Source organism: Ciconia boyciana, chromosome 4 (assembly GCF_034638445.1).
Source record: "Ciconia boyciana chromosome 4, ASM3463844v1, whole genome shotgun sequence".
NCBI classification, from domain to species: domain Eukaryota; kingdom Metazoa; phylum Chordata; class Aves; order Ciconiiformes; family Ciconiidae; genus Ciconia; species Ciconia boyciana.
The window spans coordinates 43,904,298-43,927,115 of NC_132937.1; the positions used below are offsets into that span (position 1 = coordinate 43,904,298).

Genomic DNA, 22,818 nt, shown 5'->3' on the forward strand with positions numbered 1-22,818 from the left:
CATTTTAGATGTTGCCACCCTGTTAGCCAATGGTCAATGCATACAAAGCACATGTGCTAAGACACCAAGTTCCCTCATTATAGATAATCCTTCATGGAAAAACACTAAAGGAAGAGTGTGTAGGAAACACTGCATGGAGCAGCAAGCAATACTAAAGCTTAAATTGCCACACCTAATTTTGAACAAACATGAGAATAGACTTATTCTGACACTCAGTATGATGCAAGAATTGTCTAAATGAATTCTTCCCACAATTGATTCAATGGAAATAAAGTCACATTCTACTAGCAATTTCTTAAGTATTCTCATTCCACATATTTCTCACAAAAATAAGTCTGTTTGCCAGGATGTGTTCATACACTGACACCTGAGCGTCTTCCATCAGCTAATGTATCGCACTTACGTCCACTCTCATCTTTGTCTGAAATATTTGTCTTGTGTACCACCATCACAGAGGAAGCAGAAGAACAGGCAAGGCAGTAGCTAGGACTAGTGGATGTTTGGGGTTTGGTTATGGATTGCAAAAACTTTCTGATGATCCCTGATCCAAGACAGCCACCCCAGTTGTTCAAATACTTGAAGCTCTCTCAGCTGCTGACCACAGGGCTGCTGCCAATGCAACCCAAGGTGCTCCATGCACCTACAGTCAACGTGGCACAAGCAGCATATTACTGAGTCTGACTCAGCATTAATAGCATTTCAACTTTCTGGATTTGAGTAAGTTTTCAGAAATAGGGCCACCACTTCTGAAGCTGCAATATAATTACTGAAACCAGTAATCAGCCCGGGTGTGCAAGAGCCACTGGAGCCATGACCTTACTAACAGTGTCTGGAAAGAGATTCAAAACTTCAGGTTCACATAAGATATGCTCAGTTTACACAAGAATTTTAAGAACAAGTGCTGGCTGTGTAAATGTTGCCCAAGTTCAGAGTTAACCCTCTTATCACAACCATGGCAAGGATTTTGGAGGTCCCAGGGTCACAGAGATAATCCACACCAACACTGAGCTTGCCGGATCTCTCCCATTAGTATATTTATACTTGAGATGACATTTAATAAGAGGTGTTTTACACCTAATTTGCAACAATTTTCAAATGAGCCCGTGGATCCATGGATTGTATTTTTAAATTAAGCTAAACTTGGAACTTCTATAATACATAACCAAAGACCATGTAAGGAAAAGTAATGTTTGTTTTAACTTCTGAATGCAAATTTATAGAACACTTTACAAGGCATAATTCTAAGTTATTCAGGAATAACAATTCCCCAAACAGACAGTTTTTGTTATCTTAAACTGAGGCTGGAAAAAACCCTGCAAAACCTACAGCAGCATTTAAGGCTTCCTGGTCATTCATTTGCACTCAAACATATGACTATCTGCAACAGCTCAGGAACAGCACGTGGCTGCTTCTAGCAGGCAGACCCTTTAAAAAGGCATTTGCCACAAACATACTAAAAGACTTCTTACACTGAAGAAGGCAAAGAAAGGAACAGAGGCTTTTATTTCCCTGGGCCAATCCCCCTCAATTTCCTGCCACCAGAGACTTTTTCCCATGGAAAGTGAGACGTGAGCAAGGAGGAGGGTGGCTCTTTTGGCACCACAAGAGCAAAGCTCAATACACAGGACATAACAGAGGACAGAAAGAACAAAATCCTCTTATGGTGACAGAAAAGAATTTGTAAAGTCAGGATTGAGGGAGAAGAGATACATGAGCAAATACTGTAAAATGCTAGAATAAAAGTTTTTCACCAGCGTATGCGAGTTAAACATTAGCTAAACCACATTTGGCAGTCCCAGCTGTGTGCCATCCTGGCCACATAGTAGGTAACACAAGGCAGTGCTCCAGTCCACTGGCGAGAAATTCTGCAAATTCTGCATATCCCGCCCTCACACCTTCCTGCCTCCTCCACCTGAGCCCAACCCCACATCCCCAGTATTAGCACACTGAAAAGCATTTAACAGAGCCATGCTGTAACAGCTGAAAACACAAAAACAAAAGCTGAGCCCCTCTTGCATAAAAACTCTTGACTGACATTTTGCTGGCCATAGCCAGCAACGGTGAAAGCTGAGCCCAGTACAGCAGGCTCTAGGCAGCATCCCATTTATGTCTGCCTGTACCGTGAGGACAAGCTGCGAACATGAAACATTTGCCATCACACTTCAGTGCTGTAGTTTCAAGAAAAAGCTAGTTGCATTTTAGATGGTCAAGGTGACTTAAAACCTTTGGTTATATGACAGCATATAACTATTTTGTCCTAATGTGAAAGAGGCCAATAAATTCAGTGCCATATTTTATTCCTAGTAAAACTTGTACTTTCATGTACCCAGCACCCCAGGGGTGCATGCCCAGCACAGTTCAGCTCTGTGTGGTCACTCCTAGGTTGGCAATTCAGGTGCTGCTACTGCACCAATGCAGCACCAGCCAACCCCCATAACTGGAGCAGGTCTGAGCTGGCAATGCTCTCTGAGGCAAGCTCGCTGCTACCTGGGCTGCCCTCACTGCAGTGGGGCAGGAGCTTACGGCCCTGCCAGGCAGCTGGAAAATACACGGACAGGATTACATGTACAGATATCAGAAAAAGCACTGCTCAAAGCTACAGAGGCAGAAGGAGTTCCCTCCTGACCTCCACTCCCAATATCAACTTGCAGATATCCAATGCAACAGCTTGTTAAATATGCAGAAAAAAATATGCTAACTTTAACTATGTTAACAGAGATAATTCAGTAGGCTACTAAGAAAAAAATGGCTTTACAGCACCAAACACCTATTACAGGTGTTCTGTTATTAAGGTATTTAGTACCTTCAGGTCTATTGTTATGCTGGAAGACATTACCTTTGGATGAAAAATTTAAGGCTCTGATTAAACAGCTTTCTTTAGACTTCCTCTGTCAAAGAGCACAGTCACAAGCAGCTAGTGCATGTCCCACAACAATAAAACCAGATGGCCTGAGCCTTTTTCTATGGCTCTAGTTAAGGGAATTCAGTCCATTCCCTGAACATTTGCTCCAAGAAAGGGCTCTGGACAAAGGCAAACACTGCAAGCACTCAAAAACCTACCACAGCTGTGAACTTGGAGAGCAGATTCACTTTATTAGAGTAATTCACTTTATTAAATTATAAGGCTTTTCAATATGACATTTTTCAAACTTTTCCAACATTGAACTACTCTCCTCCTCTCTTCAAAATGACTATGTCTCTCCTAATCTAGTTATTACACTCTCCTAAGCATGCAGGATCAGATTTTCATACAGAAATACACATGCATCTTCTAGTCAGCAGGCAGACATTATCTGCACTCACAAGGATCACACAGGATCTACAGGGCCACTGCTCTGGACCAGATCTCACTGCCAGGCACTGCACAAACAGGGAAAACAAACACACACCATTAGCATGGGAGTGTTGACAACGGAAGTCCAATGAAAAGACATCCTGATGTAAAATTAAAATTGTTTGCTAAACCAGTCTTTCCCTTGAGCCTTCTCATAGAGCCTCATTCACCCTTCTGAGTCCTCCTCCCCCCATTTACTTTAAAAAGACCTTATTGCAGTCTTATGTACCTGCTACTGCAAGTCCAACCACATCCATTTACAGAGACTGAGCATTATTACAATACATGGACCTTAGGACTATCATACTGAGGGGACAGTGATGCAACAGCAACCACAGCCCCTGCTCCTGGAGCCAAGTGTCAAAACTGCTTGATTTCACAGTCTGTCAAGCGCCAACATTGGCAGAAGTCTGTGGGACTCCTCAGACATGTCTCAAGATACTTGAATTCTCACAAAGTTTAGAAGTCTTTTAACCACACAGACACAAGATAGCTTTGGCAGTCAGCAAATGACCACATGTACTGCCAGAATGTTTAACATTCAATTTTCTGCTTATAGGTATACACATGCTTTACTCTACTTTTAAACTTCAGGCTTTCTACAATACCATCAAGTGAGACTTTAGTAGAAGCAATACATCAAAAGACATTAAGTAGTTCTGACATCTTACTGTATAATGATACCAGAGCATGGCCACCTCTTTTCTGCTAGAGTCCTTTAACCTTGTGCAGAAAAATAACATGGTTCATTTTATCTTAACTTCAGTATAATTGTTCTCTATGTTTGGAATAACAAGGAGACAAAGTAATGGAGTTGAAGGAAGTATATGAAAATCCAACTCCAAAAGACCTCAGTTAGCTTCAGGTGTTGCCATCTACAATTACAAACATGAAATGCAGTTTATCAGCCTATTGCCCAACCACTTCCACCTATACTTAACTGTCAGTATCACTGTTTCCAGCAATACTTCACATAAGTCCTTAATAAAATTGTAACTTTTTATCTTTGTGTACTTTTCTAGCTTTGTGTACTTTCCTACTTTCACCTCAAGGCACAACAGGTTTCCCCAAGATTCAGGGGCTCAAAGAACACCTTTAAAATTCTGGATCCTTTCTATAAACTACCCAGGACCATCTTAAAACTCTTTGCTAATAAACCCTCAGTCTACATTCCTAAAAAAGTTGCAAGCCTAGGGAAACACTCAGACCGGTGGATCCTGAAGAGGCAGTGAACACCAGTTACTTACTGGTGTTCAAAGAAATTACAAGTTATTTCTTTCCCTTACAGGCCATCCTATCTCCTTTGCCTAGTCCAAAAGCCATTAACAGGGCCAAGCTTGGACGCAGCTTGGAAAAGGCTACACTGGTAAGTAGTCAGTCTGGTTGAAAGGTTTGCTTGGTTTCCACATGCTTACAGCAAGAATGATATTTTTCATGTGGCCTTTAAAAGAGGCAATTTTTTTTGAAAGGCTGGTTGGTCAGATTAGCACATCACTGGAGGCTTGAGGCATTCAAAATAATATTGCACATTCCAGCAGGAATTTCCAATGGGCTTTCCTTCTCCAGAGGTTAATTCATGAGGAAACAAATAGTAAAGCGTGAAAGGTTCCTCTGTCAGCTTTATATGTTCACTGCTTTTTTAAATAAAGAACTTGTTATTTGAATTCCATGTATTTTGACACATTTGCCATTTGCTCCGTTCATTTCACTAGAATTACTTTAACCTGTTTGCTTTTTATTAGCAATATACATTAACAATCTTCAATAAAAGAGCCGAAATTTTACCATATGGATTCTATTTTCTTACATTTCACCTACTGTGGCCTCAGTTCAACTTAACACAAGCAGAATGTAAATTAAATAATGAAAAGGACAGTGTAATATTGCCAGGCTAGTAAAATACACTACTCAACTATGAAAGACATAGAAAAATGTTAGCATCTACAGCACACCTCAGTATCAACCCTGTAACTGGGTTTAGTCAGAAGAAAAATGCTAAGTCTCTGGTCTACAAATGCCATCAAATTTATTTCTAGCATTAGAAACTTTATATTTCATTTTTCTCTGAAAAGAATTGCAGGTATATCAATAAGTCAAATGCATACGCACACCTACATAAAAGGAGGAGAGATTTGTAGAGGGTAAAATACCTTGAAGATTACCCAAAAAGGGTGAAAAGCTCATCTGAAAGGCATTCATCCCTACACATGGAGCTGGAAGCTGGAAGCAGAGGCACAACAAGTTAACAGCAAAAGGAGAGATGCCTGCAGCCTTCTGCTGAACCCCAAAGGCAACCTCCATTACATGTAGTCACACCACCACCACAGCCGCCTGTGGCCACAACCCCACCCATAAACATTTGTGATCAAGTACGGGGCAGAAAGCCACCGGAGAAGCAGAGGGGACAAACAGGAAAGAGGGGCTGGAGAGCATTGGTAGGAAGGGCAGGGCGCAGACTGAACTCATCACAGTGGCAGCAGGAAACCCAAATTCAGGTTTGTCCACCCCTCATGTTTGCACATGTTGATGTTGACCATGGCTCTATTGCACTCCTGCTGCAAGTTTAGATGTTCTGCTGTGCAAACAGCAGCTAAGATCACCCTAATTAAGTTGTTTGAGACATCTTAGCCAACATGCAGGACCAGAATAAAGTACAAGGCTTACAGTGGCATAGGTGGACCCTAGGAACTGAAGAAGCTAAGCATGTCTGACAAGAGGCACTGATGCTTCACCAAAACGCAAACTAGTTGAAGTCCACGAGAAATAATATAACACTAAGGTTTTTGGTCACTGTCGTTATTCTTTGGTAGAAATTCAAAAGACCAACGGCCATTTAAGCAGTAACCAATTAAGATAACGCCCTGCAAATGCTGCACAGGATTTTTGGCTAAATCAGAACCTTGTCCGATTTTTTTCAATCTTGAAAGTGTCAAAAAGCTCATCTGCATTACACTATGAGACCAGAACAGTGATTTATAGATACACTTGTAGTAAACATCTACTACCTGGAGGCTACTTTTTGCTGTGAGAAAGGAAGAAGACAAGAACAAGAGGGACAGGGGGAGTGAGTGAATGGAAGGGAAGAGCCCCTCACACCTCCTGAAAGAAGTCCAGCACAATATTATTTGGAAGGGAACAGTTGCCAAATGGATTCAATATTCAGATCACTGGGAGGCTGACATCAAAAAGCTTCCTACCAGCAAACTCACAGTACAGTAACCAGCTGGAAGAAATGTGGTAAGGTGTAGCTTAAAGAACAGAACAGGAGGATGACAAGCAGGAACACTGGAGTGAAAGACAAAGAGAATCTGAGGAGAAAGCTGTGTCTGAGTGTCACTGAGTAACTCGGACAAGAGCTACACGAGTCTCAGGGTCTGAACCATAGACTCAGAAGGACTGAAACACCTGTCTAGAAAAAGCCATAAGCAAGACCATCACTTAAGCACTGAGTAAATTTGAAATCACCATGAGAAAGACTGCAGTGTAGAAACCCTCAGCCCTGACATCTGGTATTAATTCTTCCTTCGACAGTTTATCACCCCCTGCTCCTTCCCCAGCCAGTCTGTTGCAGAGCCCTTCTACCAAGGTCCAAACAAATCATCTGCTTCACTCCTTCCATACTGTGAAAGGAGCTCCAGAAAATACCTGAAGTGCTGCAGCACATTTTCCCTTCAAGATACAAACACAAGCATGTGAATAAAAAAGAAAAATATGCATGCCATGAGGTTTGCAGCCTTAAACTTGGAGAACACGTTTCCCTCTGACTGCCTTGCTTTTTGTTCCTAAATAATTATTACAGTTACAATATCTTTGAAGTTTGTAATTCAAATTCTTTGATTTACAGGCACAATGGCTTTTTTTAATCTTAGTGGGGAGAAAAAAAACTTAAGCATTAGGGATACTACATCTGAAAATTTAGTTTGCACATACAGACCCATAGAATGAGATTGAACAATTTTAACACAAAAAATGGCTTAAAATTCACAAGAACAAAGAAATGCTATATGATGCAGAACATCAACATACAGGTATGGTAAGTATGGCAGTTCTTGCCCTCCCTCTGACATTCCCAGCTCCCCTGGGAAGGCAGCTGAGCTGCTTGTGAAACAACTCCCCAAACTGTTGTGCATTCAGCAGCTCTTTCTGCAGCTGAGATGGCCCAGCACAAGCAGGAACCACAAAAAAAAGGATGGAGGTGCAGCATCAGGCTCACAAGCTAGGATCTCACCCTACAACCTCTTGGCCTTGCCAACTGTGCTGGTCCACACAGGTGCAGAAAGGCACAGGGGATGAAGACGCACCTTCTTTGTTCCTGCTTCATGGGTGAGATGATATGTTCCTGCAGGAAGAAGACAAACTAAGTGTATCCGTGCAGGTAACCAGTTCTGAGGGAGTCCCATGTCAGCAATGACCTCAGTTATCACCTGAAGTCTACTTGGCTGCCTCCACTCCACAGCAGGCAAGCAAGTGCTTGCAGAGTTATTGGAACTGGCACCGCTGGCTCCAGGGTAACCTCCTCCCAGTGCTCCCTGCTAGGTCACTTCGGGAGTACACCACATAGGCAGGCAGACATTGCTTGCAGGGCAATTGCCCACGCTGCTTCTGGACAACTGCAGCCCCTATTTCTCATTTAGATACATACCCAGTAATAAGAATTATTTTTTCCTTCATCATCAGGCGTTAGAACCACAGAAGACAACAAAAGCACAAAAGATTTAAGTCTTTAAGCACAGACCTTTGAGCAAGGTTTGAAAAGAGCAGGCAAACCCCCACCCTTTCACTGAGTACATCCAGTACCTAAATACTGAGAGTCAAAACTGCTCTGAGTGGCAATGACACATCCACCACTGTACATATCACTGCAAAATCATCAGATATGGAGTGAGCCAGATGTTCCTCCTAACTTATCAATAAACCGAGTACTGCCATTTCCAGATCAAGTCACTGACAGCTGCACTCACAAGATAAATTTTCACCCAAATCATACACTCACAAGTTTAACTGTATTAGTTCTACTAAATTCTTATTTCCTCTAAACTGACTTAAAACTTTGTCAATATCATCTTGAAGAACTTAATTTTTCAGGTTACTTGCTTGTGTCTACTCCATAGCCCACTCCAAAAAGTAAAGTTTAGGTTAATGCAGCAAGTACTGATGACCGGATAGCCTCCTCGCTGCCTTGAATCCATTTCCACTAATGAAAGCACCACAGTGACAATGCTAAATATCAATCATGAATAAAATATCAGGAGCATATCAGAAGCATTGTTTGAACACCTCAAAACAAGCATTCTACTTGAAATAGCAATACCAAGACCACTAAAATAAAGGAAGCGTAGATAGCTTTCAATCACTATTATGGCAACCATAGTACAAACAACATGCATAAAGTTAGCATCAAATTAAGCAATGTGTTTGCAAGTTTTGAAGTCTCTACCCAACAAGGAAATTCACATCCTCAAGGGCTGAGCACTGACTTTTGTCATCTTTTGCATAGCTGCAATCCGTTTCCTTTGTTGAAGCACTACTTCAAAAATCAAGACTTTTGCTAAGACTTGTAATGGTTCTTCCTCCAAGCTTTGCCCTGGTTTCCAGCTTGGAGACCATACCTTATGGTCAGCCTCCTTATTGTAACGCATTTACAGCTGCTACAGGGAGCAAAGCAGTCTGAAAAAATAGCTGCTCCATCAGCAGTTTCTTGCCCAGGTGAGTCTCTGCCATTCCTGTTCTATATGGGAACTATTTCTGTAGAGACCCAGTGTCACAACAAGCCTTGTTGCAGCAGTATTTTTGCTTCTCCTGGCCTGCACACTAAAGGCTGTCAAGAGTAAGCACAAGTAGAATACTTCTACCTAATTGGTAACAGTTTTCAGACAAATGGTCAACTTCCAAGGAAGTCTATACTTTAACTTGAGGAAATTAAATTGAAATAACTTGATTGGATGTAAATTTGCATCTCAAATGTGCCCAAGAAGCAGGTTCTGACCAATTCTGCTACTGCTATAGGAGCCCAAAAATCTCAACTGCTCATTTTTTCATCCTTTTGGGGAGTCCAGATAAGCCTGTCAATGAGCAGCATTTGCAGCCTGGACAGAAGGAGCCTACCAGTCAGCACCCTCCCACCATAGTTTTAGGAAAAAGGATATGATACAGATCAACGTTACAGAAATCCACCTCTATTTTCATCAGAAGCCTCTGTAAACATTTATGGAGCTACTTAATTTTGTTTAAGCGTGGCAAAAAAAAAAGGGGAAACTGCTGAGTGTTATTGCCATGGATCCCTGTTACAGGAAACACCAGCCCTTGTTTTGCCTGTTGCTACCCACAATACTAAGAAATTTGATTCATTTTGTTCTAAAATAACTCACATCAGTGAAATCTTCAGCAAAACCATGTGGTCTTACTTCTCGTGGTTTGTACGAAGATACAAATTGGAGCACAAGCAAGAAGCTTGCTTTACATGTGATAAAATCTGTATGTTTTCTGGAGCTTTCTAACCCATTTGTTAAACATCATTACTATAGTCAGAGGTGATGTAAATTCAAAGCAGCAGACAGTCACATCCAATCCTTGCAGGTAAGCTGTCTGCCCACCTTCGGTAGTCAGCTGCCATGGAACTTCAAATGCCAAACCAAGGCTGGTTCATCTCCCAGCCTCCACTAAATCACAATAAAGAAACCTATGCTCTGCTATGGTCTGAAAAGTAGTATTCAAAACAACTCGAGCTCAGATGTAGTGAAATCACATTTACTGTGTGCCTGGTTTTGTAAAAACAGCTGACCATTTTTCCTTGGTAAAAACTCTGTCCCAGATTCATCTAAACATAATCCCTGCTCTCCCCAGGACTCCTTCTTGTTCCTTTTCAGTTACACTGCCACATATCCATGCTTATATTTCAATGCATTATTTATTATGCTATACTGTATTGAGAACATATGGAATTTAAGACTTGTTTACCAGTGAACAGAGGCCAGCCAGCTATTGATTGGATAAATCAGTCGGGATTGAAAAACTAAGATTCCCAGAACTAAGCAGTAGATACTGCAAGTCACATCTCATCCCTACAGTTTTGAGGCCTTCTAAGTCAAGAGTAATTTTACCAGCAGAAAAGAGTTGGAAAAGCATCTTGAATCTTACTTAATGCACAAAAAGCATTTATTTTTCTTTCTTGTTCAAGTAGTCTAGTATTTAGACAGTTTCTTACAATTTTGTTACCACTGCAGCATTGCCTGGCGAACACTGCAGTGCCTTTACTGACACTTCGTGCTTTATGAAACTACAGTGCTAGAGACAAAACTCCCTCAAAAACATTTCTGTAACTCAAAACTCCAGGTGGCAGGAGAGCTGAGAGGAGCCCCAGCAGGCAGCCGGGCAGCTGGGGTGACAGTGGCACCGCAGCAGAGACAGCTGGGGGACACCATGGTGACACACACTGCTCCTTCCCGTGTGCCCCAGTCCACACTCATGTGCTGCCTGCGCATTTTGCTGCCCAACCGCACACACGCTTTCCAGATATATCTGTGCAGCAGTAACACAACTTAAATCAACTTGACCTGCCATTCCTCCAACCGCTTGTGCTCATCCCTGCTCCAGCTACTACATCGTGTTGGCAGACCTGCCTGTGGGTTCATGCTGTGAGCCAGACCGGGGACCTAATCCAGCCAAAAATTATCCCATGGAAGGAGTCGAGGCTGCTTCTTCCACCAGCAGAGCTGACTGAAAGCACATGCAAAACCACAGCTTCAGGGTGCGGTTCCAGAGCAATTTTAACACATTTAAATTCTGGCTGCCACAGTCCCACCTGGCCAGAAAGTGTCATCCATCCTTCCTCCCGCCTCGGGCCGGCAGGCACAGCTGTGAGATCTGCAGCCAGCCCCTGCAGAGGCCTAAAGTGACTGCAAATCCAGCAATGCAAATCAGCTCTGCAAGGAGAGATTAGCTTCCTGGCAGATTAGGTCTCCGTGCCATCCTATGAGCATTGGCGAGTGGTGAAGATCACAGCAGAGCTGCTGAAGGCACCTCAGCAAGTTCAGGCTGCTGAAACCTCACCAGTTGCAACAGTCTGCAGCAAGGCAGGAGCTGGGATCCCAATGTAACTAACACCAGTTAAAACCAGCATCTTCTCTCATGAAAGAGGATGAGCCTAGATACAGGATCAGGTTTTCAGCAAAGCAAACCTGTGCCCTTGTTTAGTTTTCAAACTTTTTACCTTATTTCTAATCACTTCAACCAGACTATTAGACACAGATATCCCTGCACTTTTCTATAATTCCCAAAAAAACAGCTTTGAAACACCCCTTTAAAAACACAAGTAAAACATTTACTGGCCTATAGTTTGACACTTTACAACCCTGTGAAAGAGTGGTTGCCTTAATGAAGCACATTTCTGTACAAAGTTTGGATGTTTCCCATTCCAACTTCCCCTGGATTAATCTGTGCTGGGCTCCTAGAAGCTTGTGAGGCTCCAATCCTGCAAATATAACCAGTGTGCTGAACAGCTTTACAAATCAAGTGCAAATGCAAGAAGATACCCTTAATTTTCAGGAGAAACAGCCAGTAGAGGATGGATAGCATGCATGACTACGTATTTCCCAGCAGACTTTGGAGCCTGGTAAGAATCGGTTTAAATACCTTGCTAGATGCCACAAGAGCTTTTATTGCACTTTGAAAGAAGCAGGTCAGAGTCCACAGGGGAGGACTGGCACAGAGCATATCCTTCATCACCCACTTTAGCTGAAGATGCAGACTGCTTTGCCTGATACAGTCAAGACAAGAGAAGCACCTGGAGTGAGGACAGTAGTTTCTGCCAGCTTTGGAGCCTGGCTGACAGGCAGGGCAGGCACCACACCTTAAGGCAGCAGGTCCTTAGGGGCTGTTGATAGTGGTTTGCCAGTAGTTGTGAGTCAGAGCTGTAAGGTGCTCCTTGAATCTGACTCCTGGAGAATTCATACCTGGCTGACCTCTTATCTTGGGCAATAAGTGATAACAAAGAACTGACATAATTCCTCCAGGTAAGCGTTTCTTGCCAGTGCATACTCATTTGAAGAAAACAGTAATTTAACACTGAAATCTGCCACCAGCACAGGTTCTTAATGGCTGTTTATTTGCTTACACATTTCAAAAGGTATTTAGGAGCCATGCAGATTTTGTATGAACACCACCTGATTCAGTGTCTCCCTTGATGGGTAGCAGGGAAGTTGATCTCCAAACCAAAGCATCCCTTTTCTCTACTCCAAAGACCTCCATGCAAGGACCATATCCCCATCCCCTTCCTCTCCTGCCACATGGCCCACCCCGACACCTTACCAAGGCCCTTGGCCACCACACAGCACCCTGGAGGCACTGCCTGCCCCATGAGGCCATCAACACCATGGACCAGGATACCCTTGGCCGCTGCCAATAGCAGCTGGCAAAACACAACTGGAGCAGTGCCGGGGCAAGGTGTTGATCACCAGCACAAACCTGCCCCTGTGCCAGGTGCTTGGCAGGCCCCTTCTCCCCCCAGCTGTGAAGTGTCCAGAGAAGGGCAAGGAAGCTGGTGAAGGGTCTGGAGCACAAGTCTTATGAGGAGCAGCTGAGGGAACTGGGGTTGTTTAGCCTGGAGAAAAGGAGGCTGAGGGGAGACCTTATCGCTCTCTACAACTACCTGAAAGGAGGCTGTAGAGCGGTGGGGGTCGGTCTCTTCTCCCAGGTAAGAAGTGATAGGACGAGAGGAAATGGCCTCAAGTTGCACCAGGGGAGGTTTAGATTGGATATTAGGAAATTTTACTTCACTGAAAGGGTTGTGAAGCATTGGAACAGGCTGCCCAGGGAAGTGGTTGAGTGGCCATCCCTGGAAGTATTTAAAAGACATTTGGATGAGGTGCTTATGGACATGGTGTAGTGGAGGTCTTGGTAGTGTTAGGTTTACGGTTGGACTTGATGATCCTAAAGGTCTTTTCCAACCTATACAATTCTGTGATTTTGTATGCATCCTGCAGACAACTGTCTTCAAAGCCCAGCTGGCACCAGGCTGAAGAGGACATCATTGTTTTCTGAAGGTGAATGCAAGTGCCTAGGTGCAGGAAGTGCTGACCCATGAATGAGCTGAGCAGGGCCCAGCTCATGTCCCAGCCCATCTCATCAAGGATCGGCAAACAAGGTGCCCGCAGCAGGCACTCCTCCTCACTTGCCTCCCCTCCCCATGGTGTTGGCGCCCGGCCCCTACCCTCCCTGATTGTGCTCCCCAGGACAGGGTCGGCATCACTTCTCCTCTGTCCAGCAGCTGCGCTTTCATTCCACAACATGTGGCAGTTCAAGGATACCTGCTCCAAAAAAACACCAGAACAGCCTGAACAAGTGAAGCAAACACAGCAGGTTAATCATTTCCTGCAAGGAGCACAGCACAGGAGAGCACACTCTCTTATCATCCCACTGAAATATGACCCACCAGTCCTGCCTATCACTGCCAGGCATTTTTTCCACCTTATATGTAAGATTATTCCTAGTAAATCATAGTCAGCTTGAATCAGCAACAGTATCAAGCAAATCTGGAGCTAGAACAACTACATAACTGAAACACCACTTAACAGAAGAGGCTAGCTGCAAATCTGCCTACTTCCTATTCCCTGCCTCGAGTATTGGACTTGGTCTAGCACATTCACATGTGCTATAAATCCTGTTTCCAGCACAATATTAATATTTCCTGTTTCAACAGTGTTCAAGTAGCTTTAAGCATGCTGTAACATAGCTCTGTCCTTTCTTTACCAACAGACTTCAGGGGAGATGAGCCTGCTTTGTACAGAAAGCACACAGAGAACCACTCCTACCAAATGAATTATGTGCAGTTGGTTAAACAAAGCAGTTAAACTTTTCAAGTTCTCATTCAGCAGTTTAATTATTAGCAACCTACAAAAGGGTGGAAGAGATAAACAGTGTATTTGGTTGCCAAATTACACCCATCAATAAAAAAAGAAGAAAAATGTTCTCATAAGCCACAAGCACTACAAAAAAGTATACGCCCAAAAGAATATATATGCATAGGATACAGTTAAGCTTTCTTTTTTTTTAAGCTTTAAAAAACCCATCTGTTTTCACTTAGAAAAATCCCATGGAACTTTTACCAAAAGATTTTTTTTCTCCTCTTCAACTGAAAAATAGCCATTTTTTTCCCTGTTCTTAATAGACATGCAGACAAATTTATAGTTTCTGAAGTTAAACGCTTTTCGAAAAGGCACCAGTTTGCAAGTTTTCACATCCTGCCGAAGTAAGAAGCTAGGTGCAGTTTCATAGAGAGGCGTAGGCTGCATTTCACTTTAGGTTTGCCCTGTCTGTCTCCACAGGCAGGGCAGTTCTCCCTCACAAAGCTTCACGCTGCTTATTTGTCTCATCTCCTAACTCCTAGTGCCAAACAAAAGCAGTCCTGGGAGCCAGGACCAGAAGCACAAGCAGTGCCCTCATCACTGGGTACCAAAGTCCCCCCATATTTACCCATCTATGCCCAGTGAAGCTGGCTTTCCAGCTTTGGCAAGAAAGATGAAGACTTCTTTAGCTGCTTGTCTCCAAGGGATGTTTTTGATGATGCTGAAGCATCTAGTTTCTCTCCCACTCTGTATACAGGGACCTGGGGCATACGTTAATTCAGCTACTCTGAGCATGGAAATAGCTGAAATCCTTTGCAAATCCAGACACTCATGGCCACTGTAGCTTTATTACCTTCCTGTAAGTGTGGTGAAGCCATTCAGACATTTCTTACAGAACGTAAGTATTCATTTCTGCACACAGGTTTCAGGGAGACCTAGTTATACAGGACCTGAGAGTGTTAGGAAAAAGGCATTCTCAAAGATACACCATTGCCTGGTTTGCTATCTTTGTATGTTCAAAACTTCACATTTAATCCTTGAGGCACATCCAAGATTTATAGTTTTTCTCTTCGTAATCTTCAACTGCGCCAAGCATTTGTGTTGTAAAAATGGCTCATACCTTGAGTTGTATTACAAGTCCCAGTTCTCTGCAATTCTGCGAACCTCTGCATCTGATTGTGCTGGGATTGGGAAATAAACCAGGCAACAGCTGTAGCCAGACTGGAAACCAGCTACATAAATTCAGTTGCAGTGTGCCTGTTAACATGGTTTCTGCTGTCTAAGCTGCTTCCTTGTACTTGATGATCTCACTTTATTTGGTGCTGGACATGAATATCTGAAAGAGTCAATGGAGCACCAGCAGAAATCTCTTCTGCATCTTTAAGCTATTGATAGCATGCAGAGTGGGAGGCATATTTCAATAAGCAGTCCAGGAAGCCACAAGGCTTTGGCCCTAACAGGCGAAGAAAAGGCTCAAAGACTTTGCTCTGAGCTCCTGTTTCTCCCATGAACCTTGTTCATCCTGAACTAGCACCCACCCACAAAGGCATCCTCTTGTCTAGTTTCATTCAGCTGTTTCCTGACTTTAAAGATTAAAATGATCGTCTCTACAAATTTTTTCTAGATGCGTATCTCTGAGTTAATACATCAGCAAAACTTGTAATGCAAAGCTAGTTTTTAAGTTAGGGATACGTCTCCCCAGTTACTCACTTTGTGCTGCAAGGTCTTGTGGCCAGGGACACTTTTTTCCCCAGTGGTATCCATCAGGCTACAAAATGTAGCCAAGATTTGCGTATGTCTTCCTCTCTAGTTATCAAAGTGAAATGCTACTGATAACCACACACTGGTTCATATATTTCCTAGCAGAGAATTATCATAGTAAAATGCTAACCTTCTAACATTCTAAAATGCTAACACAAACTCTGCCAGGAGCCTGAAGCCAAAGTCAAAAGTCCAAGTTAAGTTAAATGTTTAAAACAGTACTAGGTTGCTAAAGCAAGGAGTCTTAGCATTTTGATAGCCTAACTTGGACAACTTATTAACTCTTCTAGGAAATCCAGCATAGATGTGGTGTTCAACATAAGGAACTGTTTGCCGGTGATCCAAAGTGCAGTTTTGGTTATACAGAGAACCTACAACTTATGAAGGGCTTCATAAGAGCTCAGATAATGCTGGTCTAAGTTTTCTAGTTAGGGAGCCTTTTTTTTTTGGCTTTTTAAGATGCTGCTTCTCTCCTCCTCCCAAAATGACAGGCAAATACAGTGTAGATAAAGCATGTTTGCTTTTCTAGACACAGGCTAAAAAAACAAACACACATCCGTATTTGTGATACCACTACAGACAAGGCTATGGTTTGTTCTTTGGTGTATGGAGTTCTCTGAGTTCTTTGGTGTATTTTTTTAAAAACATAGGCATCAGCCTGGCATATTTGAGGAGTCTTTGCCCAGTCCCTTGGAAGGAATCTTATCTCAAAGGTTCCTGCAGCAAAAAAATCCATCCTAAAAAAAAGAGGATGCGGTGCAGTACAGCAGCCACAACCTCTCACTCACGGAAAGACAAAATAGCCACTGGAGCTTGAGCAAGCAGACAGCATCGGTCAGAGGGGAAGTGGCATCAGAAAAGCCAAGAAGGATGCTCTCATCCACTCCTGTCCCTGGGACAGGAGACCAAACACCAGGAGAGTGTCTACAACTCAAAACACCAACTTCTCCCTGGTCACAGCAGCAAAAAGCTCTGAACTATCATAGCAAAGCATAAATACTGAGAGGACAGACCATATCTTAAAAACTATATTCAGCATCCTTAACATAGTCATTCTTTCCCCACAATAAATAAGGCTTGAGATTCCTAAAATACTCTGAGCAGCTCTGGCAATAAGGTAAATCATCCTCAGTGCCCAGGCAGGAACCAAGGCACAAAGGATGAGCTCTCTGCTTTAAGTCACAGCCTCATCTTTGATCATATTGGACTTTATGGCAGACTAGCAAGTGCCACATGTCCAGACTCACACGTTCATATACCAGCCAGACCAGATCAGCACAGGAAAGCCCCTGTTGCTGGGGGCCTGGTGGGCATACCATGTACATTAGAGGAGTTTCTGCATGTCAGGCAAGTGGAGAAAGCACCAACCCAGGGCTGGAGCACCGTGCAGCACACTGTCCGGACCCTGTCCTACCACGCAGGCAATGGCCCAGCAAGCTGAGATGACTGGGAGCTTGGCTTCACAAGCAAAATATTCACCTTTGCTAACACCCTAGCATGGGCACACAGCCTAGGTCTCTAGTAACCACTTAGGAATATGTTATCAGTACTGACAACTGTGAACACACCTTCGAAAGTCTCTCATCCACCTACTAGGTAGCGCAAATGAAAAATGAAACCTACCGGCAGGGTCCGTGGACTGGGCCAACCGGCAGGCATCAACAGAGGAAAATGCTCAGGAGGGCACAGCACCCTCCGAGCTGAAGGTCTCACTGCCAAGCACCACCTTTTCTGTCCTCCCTGGGTGGAAGTGAGGTGACCCCTAACGTTGTCAAGGGGTTTTGTCCTTCTTTCAAAAAAGAGGTTTCAGAACCTGTTTTCAACAAAGCTGCTGTGCTAAGACCTGGGAAGCTGCTCATCAGACCACAGAATGCCAGGGTTCTTGTGAGCTTTGCAAATAATTTGCCTGTTCACATTTTGCGATGTCTGAAACGTCAAGAGGCATTTCTTACAGGAACGGCAAAGCCAAGGGCTTGCACTGCTCTGCCCATAGGAACCGGGAGAAAGCACAGCGCGGTGCAGGATCCCAGCACGGCACAGCAATGCTGAGAGCCTTGCAGCAGGAGGAGGGAAGGTGCTTCAGGGCTTTTCTTAAATACAGATTTGGGAAACAAATACACCTCCTCTGAAAAGAGATGCCTGGTACCCGCACTGCTTCTCGCCTCACCCCAGTTATTATTTAAAGTTACAAAGTTCTAAGCAAAGTTATAGCATTAGAAAGCAAAGTTTTAATTTTATAATCCGAAATTCCGAGGTGATAATCCAAAGGTTACAAAGTTACAACCCGGAGCTATAGTCGCAATCTCAAGTTATAAAGTTACAACGCAAAGCGATGCCTATAACACCAAGTTATAAAGTTAAAACCCAAAGCCCTAGCTCTAACCTAAAGCTCCCAAGTTGCAATGCGGAATTACAGCTACAATCCATTCAAAAAGTTTCAGAACAAAACCCAGCCCCGTGAAAACCTGTTCAAAACCCAGCCGGAGCTCGCTGCGAGCTAACCTAAAACAATCCGGAGCGCTGCGCCCTGCAACAGAGTCCGCTGGGCGGGTTTTCTTTCCCCCCAACTCCCTCTTTTCCTATTAAACCGAGAAAGCCGGCAAGGGAGGGGGGCCGAAAAAGGGGGGGAGGAAAAAAAAAGAGTCCCGAAGCGCCCCCCGACCCCACTCACAGCCGTAGCGGGGCCGCTGCAGGGGCGCCAGCTCCTCATGGTGCATCCTGCCGCCGCCGGGAGGGACGGCGCCGGCTGCCGCCCGCCCTTCTTATGCGCGGCCCGGGCCCCGCTGATTTGCTGCCGCCCGCCGCCGCCACCGCCCCGCGCGGGGCCGAGGCCACCCGGGGCGGCTCCGCGCAGGGCCGCGGGGCGCCGCCGACCGGGGGACGCGAGCGTGCGTGCGGCGGGCGAGGCACGGCCGGGAGAAGCAAAAAAAGAAAGGGAGAAAAACAAAGAAAAAGGGAAAAAAGAGGCAGAAAAGAAAACAAAACACAGAGCAAAAAACCCTACAGTCGAAAAGCAAAAAAAAAAAAAAGGCAATTCGCGCCCCCCGCGCCGCCCAAAAAAAGGCGAATAAAAAGAAGCAACAAAAAACCCCAGCCCCACGGTGAGAAAAGCCAAGGTGCCTCCCCTCTGGCGTGTTGGCAGCGCAAGGTTGTGAAGAGGAGTCAAAAACCAACCCCAGGACTCCCACCTGCAATTTTGCTCTTCGGAAAAACTCTCGCTCCCCAGAAGCAGCGTTTTTGCCAGGCCAGGAAGCCACCGCTGCGATCTGCAGGGCAGCTTTGGAGTGAGCTGTGCCTGCGCAGGCCTGTCCCATGTTGGTGACCCTTTCTGAGGGGTTTTGCAAGGGAGTGGGGCATGTGCCTGCGTTTGTGGCTTCCCTGCAGGGTGTCCCCGGTATCTGCAGAGAGGGCTTGATTTCGGACAGCGGAGCAACAAATCCATGGGTCAAAGGTTCATGCTTTGTGGCCACAGGCTCCCTCCCAGGTGGCATCTGAAATGAACCCGAAGATGGGCAGGGCCAGGGGTTTCTCAAATGGAGGTGCATTATAGGACAGCACCGTGTCCTCCTGGCAGTCTCTAAGCCCCTGACATGAAGTTTGCTGGAAGACAGAGAGTGAAACTGTGTATGCGTACAGCCACAACCTGCCTCGCAGAGCCTGTGGGACATGACACACCTGAGCATGCTTGTGGTTTAATGCATAGCCAGATGCCAGGTGACTCTCGGTGGGTGTTTGCAGATTGTCTGGAAGATTTCAGTCATTTCTGTTTCAAAATAAAACAGTGCTGGATCTATAGAGTCTCCTCTGCGGTTCTCCACAGGTTTGAGGATGTCTGTAGATTGTCTTCAAGTACTTCATTTTGCTCATTCCCTGTCTCTGGCTGTGCTGGGTATGGCTCACACGTTGAAAACATGCTGGGGCGGAAAAGACACTCCTGATAGTAATTAAAACATGGATTATTCAGGAGGAAAGGACTGAAAGGGTACAGGAGAAAAATGATGCCCGACAGGAAACACCGTTACTTTTCTTGAGGTCATTTTGGTTTTCTCTGCTCCCTTTTCCTCCACCCCTAGAGCCCAGGGACGATGACTTACTGTAAAGGTGTGTGATGCAGACACTGGTAGAGCCACAGTCTGCACTTGGCTTTCTGAATGCTTTCTTGAATTTTAAGCAAGAAAGCACTTACTTGCTTCTCCTCTTATAAAAGAAACAAAGTGAGTGACCAAACCCAACATGGAAATGAAGAAATTGGCTTCCACAGTTTAAAGTGCGTTTGAGTTAATTGAAAACATTACATTTGGTTTAAATGACCATTTTTACTCTGTTTTATACTGTTATACTTAGCCTAAGTCAAGAAAATATTGAAGAACACTTTCTCCCTCCATTCCTTTTATTCTTTGGTCAAAACTAGACACTTCAGAGTTTTCTTTGAAATATTTTTTCTGACTAAAATCAAGTGGCCTTGTCCCCCTGAAAAGCTTATTTTTGACAGAGCTGCATTGTGTTTTAAATGCCAACACTTCTCTCTTGAAAAGTGCTCAGCCTGGTCTGCAGGGTGTGTAGACATGGTGTGACTTGGTGGCAGGAGGGTCTCTCTCCTGGAGGAACCATCTGGCAAAGCTCCGGAGGGTGTCTGTGAGATGGTGTCTGTCTCTGGTGTGTTTTCTTGCTCCCTCACTTCCTGTGGTTGAAAAGATGAGGGTGTGTGCAGCCGTGGTATCACGTGCATGTACATTGACACCACTGCTGAGAAAATGTTCATCCTTGTCTCTCAGCCTCTGTACCTGCAACATGTCCTCTCCCTCCTCTGCCCCATGGCTCCCCTTGCCCTGAACTAGCACCAACGTTTTTGTCACCACACAGGGACCCAGCTAATTGATCCAGATGAAAAACTAACTGTTTTCTTTTGGTAGGGTTATTTCTCAGGCCAGCAGTTACTCCGTCACTTTCACCCAGCTGCCTCTCAAATGCAAGTGCCAGCACAGAACAGGGGGCAGCCTGGGGGGAGAAATGAAAGGCCAGGGTAGGGAGAAGTGAGAGTGGTTTTTTGGCAGCAGAAACCTCCTTAATGCTCGCAGAACAACAGGCACGACAGGAACCAAATGCTCTCACCAGGAGATGAGACAGGTAAAAGAATATTGGAGTAACAAGCAGCAGCCATGCGGGTCTGCTCATGACCTTTTGCATTAGCTTTGTTAATCCCTGGTTTTATGACTTGAAAGGCAAGTTCCATCAGCTGTTCGTGGCTTGAAGATTTAGACACCTCTGGCAGGAGCCAGGCAGAGGGGTGGCAGCCTGCCCCTGCAAGCTGCTGGGTGCTGCACATCAGGCGGGGGAGCAGCCCCTCTGCACCTCCCTCCTCTCCTCCCTCCTTCTTCCTCTTCTGAAGCACCACCGCAGCTGCTCCCAGCAACCGCTCAGCTGGCCAGAAAGTTTCTCTGCAAGAAAGGCAGCACACCATGCATTCTCCCACCATCTTGCAGGAACTTGATTGCAGTAAATGATGTAAAGCCAACCACAGACTCTTAGCCAGCCTACACCAAACCTAAGGCTATGGACCATATTCTCTTTTAAGTACATAAGCGCTCTGCTTTTATAGTTACTAAGAAGCATGCGCTTAAGAAATCAGTGTAGTCAGCTATCTAGAGTAAATGTTTGAATGTGAACATTTCCTGTTCGCACGCTGGGTCCTTTAATGGAGCTTAAGATCAATGTCCTCACCATATTATCAAGGACATTGTGCTGTGGATAACGTGTTTCCCACTGCATTCTTGCTAACAGTCCAGCTCCAGCCTCCGCACCTGCCCATGAGCGAAGCAACGTGTCCCCATAGGGAGTAAATGTGGGAGCAAGCTCAGGGTGAATGGGCTATATTTAAATACGCCAACTCTATTTTCAGAGGCAGCTATGGACTGCTCCAGATCTAACAGGGAAACAAGCTGATGAAAAACTGAGAGGAGGGAGGGTGGAAAATGTACTCTTCCTACATCTCATTGCCTGCACTTGGATCAAAACACTGCAGAGGCCTCTGCTACTTCATGTTTCCTGACAGTCCTGTTGTGTACAAAGAGATTTTATATGGCAAAGGATATTGATATTTGAAATTCTTGGGTGGCTTATGTAGCAGTGACGCAAGTACATGCAGGTAATTAGAGACACTAGGCTTTTTGTTGGAAATAGCAGCTTTAATGTCACTTTTTCTGTGGCAATACCTTTATTTTATTGGTAAATCGTATGGCTTCGCTGGCTGCATTTGTCGTACAGAAAGGAAAACTGCATTTGCTAATTTAAAAGAGGGGTTTTTTTCCTATTAAGTATTGCAGAGAAAGACCATATCCTTTTTATTTTCACAGGACAGAAAGCCTGGGCTGGAGAGATTGCCCTGGTAAGAGGGAGCAGGGAGCTTCTCCTTGGGTGGGTCAGCCTGAATCTGTACAGCACAATACGTAAGGAGATTAGCTCCAGGCAGGTTCCCAGTTACCACAAGGACCTTTTCAGTTGTTTCCTTTGCACAGCTAATTAAAGGCTGACAAGCTCAAGCTGGACTTGCCGTACTGGTGCTTGTGAAGACCCAATAACAGTGTGTTGTAACCGAAGGCCGTCCTTTACGTTCCCTCTGCGGCCAGCAGATCTTTCCCTGACTGGTGAGATGGACCCTGGGTGCCTCAGCATGGTGGGAGGGCCCCTTCAGCCCTGCTGGACATCGGAGGTGGCCAAAGGGATGGTAACTCACAGTGGCTGCGGTGGCAGAGCTGGTCCGCCTGTACACAAGTATTTCAGTGGGAACGCCAGGTGAACCCAGATTAATAATTTTGCATAAATGGTGGTGAAAAGGCCATGACTGCTATGTTTATGAATCCAACCCAAAGGTCAAGAGGCGCT

General features: G+C 44.7%; 1 protein-coding gene across 3 annotated transcripts in view; it reads right to left on the reverse strand.

The window, feature by feature from the left end:
* Positions 1–18,681, reverse strand: part of IQGAP2 (IQ motif containing GTPase activating protein 2) — a 131,050-nt gene extending 112,369 nt beyond the window's left edge. For all 3 annotated transcript variants that reach the window (XM_072859713.1, XM_072859712.1, XM_072859711.1), the window contains exon 1: positions 18,608–18,681. In XM_072859713.1, the coding sequence (XP_072715814.1) occupies positions 18,608–18,653 (46 nt within the window). In that variant the 5' untranslated portion in view covers positions 18,654–18,681. The remainder of the gene's footprint in view (positions 1–18,607) is intronic.
* Between the last annotated feature and the right edge of the window lie 4,137 nt (positions 18,682–22,818).